This window comes from Salvelinus alpinus, chromosome 6, assembly GCF_045679555.1.
Source record: "Salvelinus alpinus chromosome 6, SLU_Salpinus.1, whole genome shotgun sequence".
In the NCBI taxonomy this organism is placed as follows: Eukaryota; Metazoa; Chordata; class Actinopteri; order Salmoniformes; family Salmonidae; genus Salvelinus; species Salvelinus alpinus.
Window position 1 is genome coordinate 42,258,756 of NC_092091.1, and position 12,420 is coordinate 42,271,175.

Consider the following 12,420-nt stretch of genomic DNA (forward strand, 5'->3'; position numbering starts at 1 on the left):
GCCTTGAATTTTACTTGCCAATGTCTGTATGAACCCTGCTTAAAGGATGTTTAGTCCTAGGTCTATGTTGTATAGGTGGAGTTATGGGCCAATTTGCATATATTCACAAATGTGGAACTGCATGAAAATCCTTTTGATTTTTGTTTCAAACCATTTTCAAATGTTGATCCCAATGTCACACATTGGCCCCATTATTTATAGAAAGACCCTTATACACTGTGTACAAAACATTAGGAACAACTGCTCTTTCCATGACATAAACTGACCACATGAATCAAGGTGAAAGCTATAATCCCTTTTTGATGTCACTTGTTAAATCCACCAATCAGTGTAGATGAAGGGGATGAGATAAATTAAAGAAGGATTTTTAAGCCCTGAGACAATTGAGACAAGTGTGCCATTCAAAGAGGTAATGGGCAAGACAAACTATTTAAGTGCCTTTGAACAGGGTATGGTAGACAGCCAAGAACGGCTCACCACCCAAAGGACATCCAGCCAACTTGACACAACTGTGGGAAGCATTGGATTCAACATTGGCCAGCATCGCTTTGGAACACTTACAGCACCTTGAGTCTATGCCCTGATGAATTGAGGCTGTTCTGAGGGCAAAAGAGGGTGCAACTGAATATTAGGAAGGTGTTCCTAATGTTTTGTACACTAAGTGTATATTGGTTGTATTGAGAGAATTTAGCCACTGAGCTGAAATAATTAAACAGCACTGAAATGTGACGAGAACAATTCCAGTTCTGAGCAGTGCCTGACATTAAAGTAATTTCCTTACCAATCTGAAAAATCTTGCTCGGTATTGGCTTCCCTGACACACACACTGGTGTCTGCCCCCGAGCTTCCCTGAGACAGGAACAATGCTCCAAGATCCCCCCTCCCCATTACTCCTCTACTCCTACCAACCGGAATATTCTGCTTTCCAGTCCAGTAGGTTCGCTTGGCTCAGGGAGCAGAAACAGAGAGCTAGAGCGTGATGGACTGAGCCGGGCCGAGTGAGCGAGGAAGAGGAGGAGGAGAGAAATGAGAAGTGACATGCCAGAGTCTAGGGTAAACAAACCAGTAAAGATACATCCCCCTGGGGAGGGGGGCTGCAGACAGAGGGGAGACAGAGCATCTGGTTAAGAGGAGACACACAGAGAGGAGATTAGCTCCTTCTTATTCATAGACAGACCCCAAAACATAGAGAGAGGACATTATGCGCAGGAGTAAACAGGAACATTAGTGTGTCAGACTGGATGCAGGAGGGGTGGATGAGGATGAGAGAGAGGCTCGAAACCCCAACAGACACACACACAAACACACACATTCAGTTTACATCATCTCATCTTCACCCGATACCTTGGCACCACAACCGCTCTTGGTCCTGACCATACACTTGGTCCTGACCATACAAGAGAATCTCAGAGAGACAGACAGCCATTACATATTAATTCCTTTGGAGAGGCCCTGCCTCAGAGACTGAGATGCGCACAAGACCCCATATGCCCCCTGTAGCCCTTTGTCCATCATATGACCCCTATGTCCTCTTCACCCCTCTTTCCCCATGTGCCCCCTACACCCCCTCTAACCCCATACCCCTGTGCCCTCCTCACCTGTAGGCCTTTAGCAGAGGCACAGTGAGCACCCAGTACCAAGTCCCTAGGGTGTTTTCACACTTGGTCCCTTTCAGACAATTTTGTGAACTCAGCTTTATTTTTTGGTCCAGTGTAAACACTCCAAAGGAACTCATACTCCTCAAAAGAGCCACAGAAAGTAAACCGAACTAAGACCATATCGAGAGGTGGCCTGAGTTCGGTTTGCTTAAAATCCTCGGTACGGTTCCCTTTTTATTATGGCAATGTGAACACAAAGCTCCCCCATGTTCGCTTGTCATTATTCCTGCACCACACTCTAGACTACTGCAACACCATTTCCCCTGCAATACCCCTCCCATTGCTTCCACAAAGGAGAAGAGATGATGATATGCAGGTTCGCAGAAAAAACTTGTGCTGGTTTGGGATATTTATTAGAGGTTTTCAGGGACACACAGAAAGTTTTTAATTCAGATGACTTGTTTTCAATATGTAATCAATAGGCAAAGAGAGCTTCATAAACTGTTTATTCGCTTGTGGGGTTTTGTTCAGTATACACTGAACAAAAATGTAAACGCAACATGCAACAATTCCTAAGATTTTACTGAGTTACAATTCATATAAGGAAATCAGTCAATTGAAATAAATTCATTAGGCCCTAATCTATGGATTTCATGACTGGGAATACAGATGTGCATCTGGTGGTCACAGATACCTTAAGCCAGTCAGTATCTGGTGTGACCACCATTTACCTCATGCAGTGCGACACATCTCCTTTGCATAGAGTTGATCAGGCTGTTGATTGTGGCCTGTGGAATGTTATCCCACTCCTCTTCAATGTCCATGCGAAGTTTCTGGATATTGGCAGGAACTGGAACACTCTGTCTTAAATGTCGATCCAGAGCATCCCAAACATGCTCAATGGGTGACATGTCTCGGTGAGTATGCAGGCCATGGAATAACTGGGACATTTTCAGCTTCCAGGAAGGATTGTGTACAAATCCTTGTGACGTGGGGCCGTGCATTATCATGCTGACACATGAGGTGATGGCGGCGAATGAATGCCCTCACAATGGGCCTCAGGATCTCGTCACGGTATCTCTGTGCATTCACATTTCCATTGATAAAATGCAATTGTGTTCGTTGTCCGTAGCTTATGCCTGCCCATACCATAACCCCAACTCTACCAAGTGGCACTCTGTTCGCACTGTTGAAATCAGTAAACCGCTCACCCTACACGCTGTCTGTCATCTGCCCGGTACAATTGAAACCCGGGATTCATCCGTGAAGAGCACACTTCTCCTGGTGAGCATTTGCCCACTGAAGTCGGTTACTACGCCTAATTGCAGTCAGGTCAAGACCCCGGTGAGGATGATGCATAGATGAGCTTCCCTGAGACGGTTTCTGACAGTTTGGGCAGAAATGCTTTGGTTGTGCAAACCCACAGTTTCATTAGCTGTCCGGGTGGCTGGTCTCAGACGACGAGGTGCAGAAGCCGGATGTGGAGGTCCTGGGCTGGCGTGGTTACACGTGGTCTGCGGTTGTGAGGCCGGTTGGAACGTACTCTCTAAAACGACGTTGGAGGCAGCTTATGGTAGAGAAATGAACCTTCAATTCTCTGGCAACAGCTCTGGTGGACATTCCTGCAGTCCGCGTGCCAATTGCACGCTCCCTCAAAACTTGAGACATCTGTGGCATTGCGTTGTGTGACAAAACTGCATATTTTAGAGTGGACTTTTATTGTCCCCAGCACAAGGTGCACATGTGTAATGATCATGCTGTTTAATCAGCTTCTTGATATGCCACACCTGTCAGGTGGATGGATTGCATCATTTGTCCAAAAATTATGCAGCAAAAATAATCCATGCTTTTGTCACTTCTAGGTTAGATTACTGCAATGCTCTACTTTCCGGCCCCCCGGATAAAGCACTAAATAAACTTCAGTTAGTGCTAAACATGGCTGCTAGAATCTTGACTAGAACCACATTTTTTTATCATATTACTCCAGTGCTAGCCTCTCTACACTGGCATCCTGTTAAGGCAAGGGCTGATTTCAAGGTTTTACTGCTAACCTACATAGCATTACATGGGCTTGCTCCTACCTATCTTTCCGATTTGGTCCTGCCATTACATACCAACAAGTACGCTACGGTCACAAGACGCAGGCCTCCTTACTGTCCCTATAATTTCTAAGCAAACAGCTGGAGGCAGGGCTTTCTCCTATAGAGCTCCATTTTTATGGAATGGTCTGCCAACCCATGTGAGAGACGCAGACTTGGTCTCAACCTTTTAGTCTTTATTGAAGACTCATCTCTTCAGTAGGTCCTATGATTGAGTGTAGTCTGGCCCAGGAGTGTGAAGGTGAACGGAAAGGCACTGGAGCAACGAACCGCCCTTGCTGTCTCTGCCTGGCTGGTTCCCCTCTCTCCACTGGGATTCTCTGTCTCTATCCCTATTACAGGGGCTGAGTCACTGGCTTACTGGTGCTCTTCCATGCCGTCCCTAGGAGGGGTGCGTCACTTGAGTGGGTTGAGTCACTGACGTGATCTTCCTGTTCGGGTTGGCGCCCCCACCTTTGGTTGTGCCGTGGCGGAGATATTTGTGGGCTATACTCGGCCTTGTCTCAGGATGGTAAGTTGGTGGTTGAAGATATCCCTCTAGTGGTGTGGGGACTGTGCTTTGGCAAAGTGGGTGGGGTTATATCCTGCCTGTTTGGCCCTGTCCGGGGGTATCGTCGGATGGGGCTACAGTGTCTCCTGACCCCTCCTGTCTCAGCCTCCAGTATTTATGCTGCAGTAGTTTATGTGTCGGGGGGCTAGGGTCAGTCTGTAATATCTGGAGTATTTCACCGTCTTATCCGGTGTCCTTTCTGAATTTATGTATGCTTTCTCTAATTCTCTCTCTCTTTCTTTCTCTCTTTCTTTCTCTCTCTCTCTTGGAGGACCTGAGCCCTAGGACCATGCCTCAGGACTACCTGGCCTGATGACTCCTTGCTGTCCCCAGTCCACCTGGCCCTAATGCTGCTCCAGTTTCAACTGTTCTGCCTGCAGCTATGGAACCCTGACCTGTTTACCAGACGTGCTACCTGTCCCAGACCTGCTGTTTTCAACTCTCTAGAGACCGCAGGAGCGGTAGAGATACTCTGAATGATCGGCTATGAAAAGCCAATTGACATTTACTCCTGAGGTGCTGACCTGTTGCACCCTCGACAACCACTGTGATTATTATTACTTGACCCTGATGGTCATCTATGAACATTTGAACATCTTGGCCATGTTCTGTTATAATTTCCACCCGGAAAAGCCAGAAGAGGAATGGCCACCCCTCATAGCCTGGTTCCTCTCTAGGTTTCTTCGTAGGTTCTGTGCTTTTTAGGGAGTTTTTCCTAGCCACCGTGCTTCTACACCTGCATTGATTGCTGTTTGGGGTTTTAGGCTGGGTTTCTGTACAGAGAGAAATAAGCTTTTTGTGCGTATGGAAAATTTCTGGGATCTTTTATTTCAGCTCATGAAACATTTTACATATTGCATTTATATTTTTGTTCAGTATATTTGGTGAAAATCACAACATAGGGTACAAACTCAGTAGCCTACATTGGGTGTACAATTTTCAATTAAAGCCTTATTTAATCTGCAGTTATTTTTCTGCTATTTATTCTGTTATCAATAATATTTACCTCTTAATAGTATCTTCTGATTACAATTATTAGGACTCATCTTTTAACTAAATGCAATCTATTTGCTTCCAACATGTATGTAGGTATCTGTCTGATAACATGTTCTGAGGGAATGGCTTGTCCTGCACTCAGAGTGCAATGAGTGAATGTTGGAAAATTATTTTGGTGAATGCAAAATACTCGGACCACAAAATAGGTGAAGTGAACTGGTAAAAGAGTTGAGTCCTCATTCAAAGGCAAGGGCGTGTGAATACAAAAAACAGAGTTCTGTCGCTTTATCATTTTTTTTTTTACACCAGAGTTCACTTTAAAGAGGACTGGACTGTATGTGAAAACCCCCACCCAGGCACAAGTCGTTTTCAGATAATGAGGTATCTCTCTTTCTGCCTTTCCCTGTCTCTCTGCAGCCTTCAGGGGCTCTGTAACACAACCCTCACCAGAGTAATGTTAGAGTAGAGTGCTCAGTCAACACTCCCACGACACAACGCAGTGAGGGCAGCCGGGGGCAACACACCACCACAACAACACCACCACAACACCACCTGACACTTCAGATAACAACACTCTGTTAGAGATTAATTAAGTCTGCCTTCCAAATGGAACCATTTCCATATATAGTGCATTACTTTTGACCAGGGCCCATTTGGCTGTATAGGCAATAGGGTTCCATTTTGGACGCGGCTGTCCATTATAACAATGTGGTTGTGAAAATGGCTCGAGACAAAGTGCAGAGGAAGGAAACAACACAATACCAGGTCATGGTGGCATGGATTTTGTAGAAGGGATATTAGTTGTGACATTTAAACTGAGACATAGCCGGGGGCTGTGTGCCGAACCTTATACCTCTGGTGTGCAGTGGCTCTATTTGATGTTACAGAATGTCTACTGACATTTTAGAATGTCTCCACGAGTGTCTCTGACCCCATCTCTGTAAGTGGTGTAATGCACTCTATGTACAGGTGCTATAATGCTTTTTCCCCTCTTTCTCGCTCGCTCTCTCTCTCTCTAATGCAGTCTCTCTCAGTGGGGGAACCTAGTTACCTCGGGTTGCACATTAAACATTAACGTAGCAGCTTGTTAGAGTGCAGGGTGGGAGAGGTGGAGAGGCACTGTGCTCCTGGTTGACACGTAATGGCCGCAGAACCCCACAGAGCCACACTGACCCAAACACAGCTGCCTTTGTCTGAATGCAGGGAGAATGGTCAGAGGATGCAACTGAGTTCACCGGTCGGCTCCCCGGAGGTTTCTCATACCTTCAATAGACAGCATTTCTCTTTGTCTGAAATATAGCCATGTCATCACTACAACACAATACGAAAGAGTATTGAATATCCACATCCAGTTTCATTGACTGAAAGGCTTTGTTTATTCCACAACAGCAAATCTGATACAGGCCCAATCCTGCTGGATCCTATTCAAACCACCCTAGGCCAATTGGTAGAATGCGAATGATGCAAGGTATCATTGTTTGCAGAGCCATATGAGAGAGATTGGGTGTCTCCCAGTGTCTATTTCAGCATGTGACTGTCCACGTGAAAAAATACTGCAGTTTACTATGGAATACTACAGTACTTACTATAGAGCTCTATAGTAAACTGTAGTACACTGTAGAATACTATACTACACACTGTAGTATCGCTCGATCATGAGCAGTACTTACTATATTATTTTGTAGTATACTGTAGAATACTTTAGTAAATACTAAAGTATACTACAGACTGCAAAAACACTACAGTAAATACTACAGTAATGAATGTCCGCAAAAACACTACAGTAGTATAAATACAGTCTATACTATAGTACAGTATATACTAATTTTGTTTACTACCGTATTTATACTATAGCAATCTGCAAATACTATAGTACAATACAGTCATTTCTGCAACACTACAATACAATCATGTCCGCAACACTACAGTAACTTTAGTCTGCAAAAAAACACTACAGTGAACACTATAGTATCTATACCATAGCATACTATAGTATCTTTTCATGCCGGTGTGTAGCTGAGCACTGGCCCCTTTGAGGTATTAGAGCAGGCATAGTCATTGCGTGTCTCAGAGCCTTAATTGGCGGTTCGCGTAATATTACAATTGTACATGTGAGACTACCAAATACAGCACAATCTCAAATAGATTCTGAGCAGTTAAATCTCACAAACATAAACGGCACTATTTCGCTCATCCAATAGGTGGCAGTATATGATAGATACTGAGCTTTGCATCAAGGTGAGGTTGAGTAAACTGTTGCGTCGCCCTCAAAGCGGATAGCTACGGAGGCGGGAGGCGAAGGGCCAAGCGAAGCGGCAGTGTATCCCACTCGAATGCACATGTTTTGGGGCGCATCAAAGTGAGTGAGTGAACTACCTGGCAATGAACATATAAAATGGACCGATATGTAGTAGTCAAGCACAATCAGAAAACGCAACAGAAATGAGCAACCTGCCACTAGAACTGAACAGGAAAACGAGGAGGGTGATGGTGAGGAAGCTAGTGGACCTGCACACACAAACGATGAGGGACAAGCTAGCAAAAAGAAAAAGACACGGCTGCAGTGGAATGTGAGGTTATTGAACTGGAGGCAAATGACACCCTGATAGCTGAGCTGAGAACAGGTCTTTCCCACTAATGATGGTCCCTGACACAGCGTACCCAGCTCTGAAGCAGTGCATGCAAAAGGTCATGTCCTTTTTTATGACTTGTGAGTTGACATTTTGAAAAATGACATTTTGAAAAATCAAACACAGGAACAGGCTGACCAATGCATACCCAGACTGCCATGTCAATGTACAAATATTGCATACAGAGAGTCAAAGAACAGCAGGCACACTTCCACTCATCAGACTATTAAGTACGTTACGCTTAGATAGGGGTGTTTATAACACATTATCATGGTTTTATGAGGAGAGTCGAGGAGCAACAGGTACACTTCCACTCATCAGACTATTAAGCATGCTCTTCAATTGGGGTGTGTATACATCACCATTTGTTTTATGTGCTATATTTGGAGTTCACTTCTATTGAAAGTATTGCATGAGCAGGCGAAACAACGTAATTGAGGTATGTCATGTCAATTTGCAGTTCAACTGGTAAGGTGGTGGATCTCTCAGTGTTCTGAGTTCTGGGCTCCCTGGCCAGAATTAGTGACTACCACTGCATTCGACTATAAGGAAGGTTTAAGACGACAGATGTCAAGGTGATTGAAACACATCCACTTCCACGTTGCAGTCACCCACTTGGACTAAGACATATGCATGAGCACAATGTGTTTCTGGGGCTTGAAATAGTGAACCTATTTGGGCGTGTGAACCATTGCAAATTACAGCCATTAGGGTTCTTAAACATTTGATGTTCTATTACATTGCCATCTAATAACACATGACATCAGCAAGGGTCTTTCTTCACAGCTGTAAGTCAATGCAACATCAAACCCTTCAACGCCTGTCTCGCTGTGGGTCACAAACCCCCCCTATGGTCCCTATGGAGTCCTTATGCTTTCTATACATAGAGTGCATTCAGGAAGTATTCAGACCCCTTCCCTTTCTCCACATTTCGTTATGTTACAGCCTTATTCTAAAATGGATTACATAAATAAAAAATCCTCATCAATCTACACACAGTACCCCATAATAACAAAGAAAAAACTGTTTTTTTAATACATCTTTGCAAATTTCGTACAGGTAAAAAACAGAAATACCTTATTTACATAAGTATTCAGACCCTTTAATACCCTGTTTCCACTGATGCTTCTTGAGATGTTTCTACAACTTGATTGGAGTCCACCTGTGGTAAACTAAATTGATTGACCATGATTTGGAAAGGCACACACCTGTCTATATAAGGTCCCACAGTTGATTGTGCATGTCAGAGCAAAAACCAAGCCATGAAGTTGTAAGAATTGTCTGTAGAGCTCCAAGAGCTGGGGAAGGGTACCAAAACATTTCTGCAGCATTTAAGGTCCCCAAGAACACAGTGGCCTTCAAGACTCTTCCTAGAGCTGGCAGCCCGGTCAAACTGAGCAACCGGGGGAGAAGGTCCTTGGTCAGGAAGGTGACCAAGAACCCGATGGTCACTTTGACAAAGCTCCAGAGTTTCTCTGTGGAGATGGGAGAAACTTCCAGAAGGAAAACCATTTCTGCAGCACTCCACCAATCAGGCCTTTATGGTAGAGTGGCCAGATGGAAGCCACTCCTCAGTAAAAGGCACATGACAGCCCACTTGGAGTTTGCCAAAAGGCACCTAAAGACTCTCAGACTATGAGAAACAAGATTCTCTGGTCTGATGAAACCAAGATTGAACTCTTTGGCCTGAATGCCAAGTGTCACGTCTGGAGGAAACCTGGCACCATTCCTACGGTGAAGCATGGTGGTGGCATCATGCTGTGGGGATGTTTTTCAATGGCAGGGACTGGTAGACTTGTCACAGCTGTTGAAAGGAGAGGACCAAGGTGCAGCGTGGTGAGAGTACATACTTTTAATAGTAGATGTCGCCAACAAAACAATAAACAATACCAAAACAAACCGTGAAGCTTAAGGCAATGTGCCATCAAACAAAGTTAACTTCCCACAAAGACAGGTGGAAAAAAGGGCTACCTAAGTATGGTTCTCAATCAGAGACAACGATAGACAGGTGCTTCCGATTGAGAACCACACCCGGCCAAACACAAAGAAATAGAAAACATAGAAATAAAGAAACTAGAATGCCCACCCTAGTCACATCTTGGCCTAACCAAAATAGAGAATAAAAGCCTCTCTATGGCCAGGGCGTGACAAGACTGGTCAGGATCGAGGGAAAGATGAACGGAGCGAAGTACAGAGAAATCATTGATGAAAACCTGCTCCAGAGCGCTCAGGACCTGACCTGTCTCTGAATGTCCTTGAGTGGCCCAGCCAGAGCCCGGACTTGAAACTGATCGAACATCTCTGGAGAGATCTGAAAATAGCTGTGCAGATAGGCTCCCTATCCAACCTAACAGAGCTTGAGAGGATCTGCAGAGAAGAATGGGAGAAACTCCCCAAATACAGGCGTGCCAAGCTTGTAGCATCATACCCAAGAAGACTCGAGGCTGTAATCGCGAGCAAAGGTGCTTCAACAAAGTACTGAGTAAAGGGTCTGAATACTTATGTAAATGTGATATTTCAGTTTTCTATTTTTAACAAATATGCCAACATTTCTAAAAACGTGTTTTTGCTTTGTCATCATAGGGTATTATGTGTAGATTGATGAGGAAAAATAAGGCTGTAACGTAATAAAATGTGGAAAAAGTGAAGGGGTCTGAATACTTTCCGAATGCACTGTAATATCCCACATAAAAGGATGTGTCACACACAGCTGCACAATCCAGCCATCCACACCATTCCACACACACACAAACAGACATGCACGCACGCACACACACATTCACATCCACATAGACAGACAAACACAGACAGAGACATGCCACGCACGTGCTGACATCCACAGACACACAGACAGGCTTGTGTCGAGAGATCGCAGAGGAGTATGCTTCCAAACCCAGCTCCATATAGACCCATAGCTCAAACAGGCATAACGCCCTTCACTCCTCCACCTGAAACACCCTGCTATCTCACAAGCACGCACACACACACACACACACACACACCACACGCAACACAGTAGGACCCCGATCCTCATCACGCACTGCGTGTGGAACAGAGCAAAGTGGAAGGAGACGTGACGTTCACTATCAAGACGTCAAGACATTCCTCAAAACACACAGTCCCCTTGCGCCCCTCTAGCAAAGCCACAGACCCCCTCTATCAATACATAACAGTAGCTCCATCTCAGAGCCATATTAGTTAACCTTGTCCACGCACAGTCCAGGGTCCACCCTCCCAGCCCCAAGCTCTTCCCTCCCTCCGTGGCTCAGTTGGTAGAGCGTAGCGCTTGCAACACCATGGATTGTGGGCTCATTCCCCACCCATACAACAATGTATGCATGGATGACTGTAAGTCGCTTTGGATCAAAGCACTGGCTAAATCGCATGTATTATTTATTTGATGATTCATCCTTCCCCATCTCCCCTGTCAGTCCTCCTTACCAGGTGTGAGCCACGGTGAAACGCCGACGGTGGTGGATTCCCCCCTTGTTGACCATGAGCCTGCGGAAGAGGCGCGGGGAGCTGCGGGGGGATAGTTTGGGCGAGGTGGCGCCCCGCTTCCCCCCCTGGCCAGTGTTCAGCTTGGGGGGCTCCAGCTCCAGGTGCATGTGTTCTTTAAAGGTCCTGATGCATCCGGAATCAGCGTCCGGAGCACTCAGCTCGTTGGATGACATGCTGATGGACAGACAAGGAATACAGTGGAATCTTTCGGATGGACACCCGCGCTCAATTTCGATTTTTTTTCTTGTCCTTTCTTTCGTTAGCTCTTTGGCAGAGGCTATGGCATGCACAGGCAGGCAGAGCCGAGGGCTGGAGGGAAGCAAAGGGATTGAGGCTAATACACTAACACATGCACACAAATGCCTGCTTTCACACAGTGTGTGTGGCTTTGCCTCCACTCTCTCGCTCTTTCTCTCTCTGTGCTCGCTCCTTCTCAGCTTCAGGGATTAGCAACCAGAGTCCTCTCTCGCTCTCTCTGTATCTTCTCTCTCTTTTGCGAGTCTTCCTCAAAGCTCAGAGGGCAATGATTATAGTATTTTCTTCTTCTCTTCTCTCCACTTCAACAGGTGCTAGTAGAGTCTTAGTCCTCCTTCCAAGGGAGAAGAAGAATACTGCTCCTGTGTTCTCTTTCTTCCCCACCTCTCTTTCTCTCTCTCTCTCACTCTCTTGCTCTCTCTGTCACTCTCTCTCTCTCCTGCTGGGTCTGCCTGTCGTTGTGTGTCTGTAACGTGCACACCCGGCAGCGTTCCCTCCCTCCACTCTCTCAGTCCATTCAGTGTAGAGAATCTCCCTAATGAAAAATTCACCAGCAGGCCTGCAAGCTGCTCTGCTCTTTGCCCCTTATCAACGGCTACCCTCCTCAGGCAGACACTCCTAGAGAGGCAGACTCCCTCCTCTTCTCTCTGACAGCTACTGTGTTCCAGGGCTAGGTCCCCCACAACAAACACACACACACACACACACACACACACACACACACACACACACACACACACACACACACACACACACACACACACACACACACACACACACACACACACACA

The 12,420-nt window shown here is 45.6% G+C and overlaps 1 protein-coding gene across 2 annotated transcripts in view; it reads right to left on the reverse strand.

Annotated features, from left to right (window-relative positions):
* LOC139578720 (3',5'-cyclic-AMP phosphodiesterase 4B-like) overlaps positions 1-12,420 on the reverse strand; it is a 313,071-nt gene that overhangs the window by 172,943 nt on the left and 127,708 nt on the right. Inside the window, exon 1 of one of the 2 annotated variants that reach the window (XM_071406685.1) lies at positions 11,315-11,616. The exons of the other annotated variant lie outside the window; for it this stretch is intronic. Within the exon in view, the coding sequence (XP_071262786.1) occupies positions 11,315-11,547 (233 nt within the window). The 5' untranslated portion in view covers positions 11,548-11,616. Of the gene's footprint in view, positions 1-11,314; positions 11,617-12,420 lie in introns of those variants that run through there. 2 annotated transcript variants of the gene reach the window in all.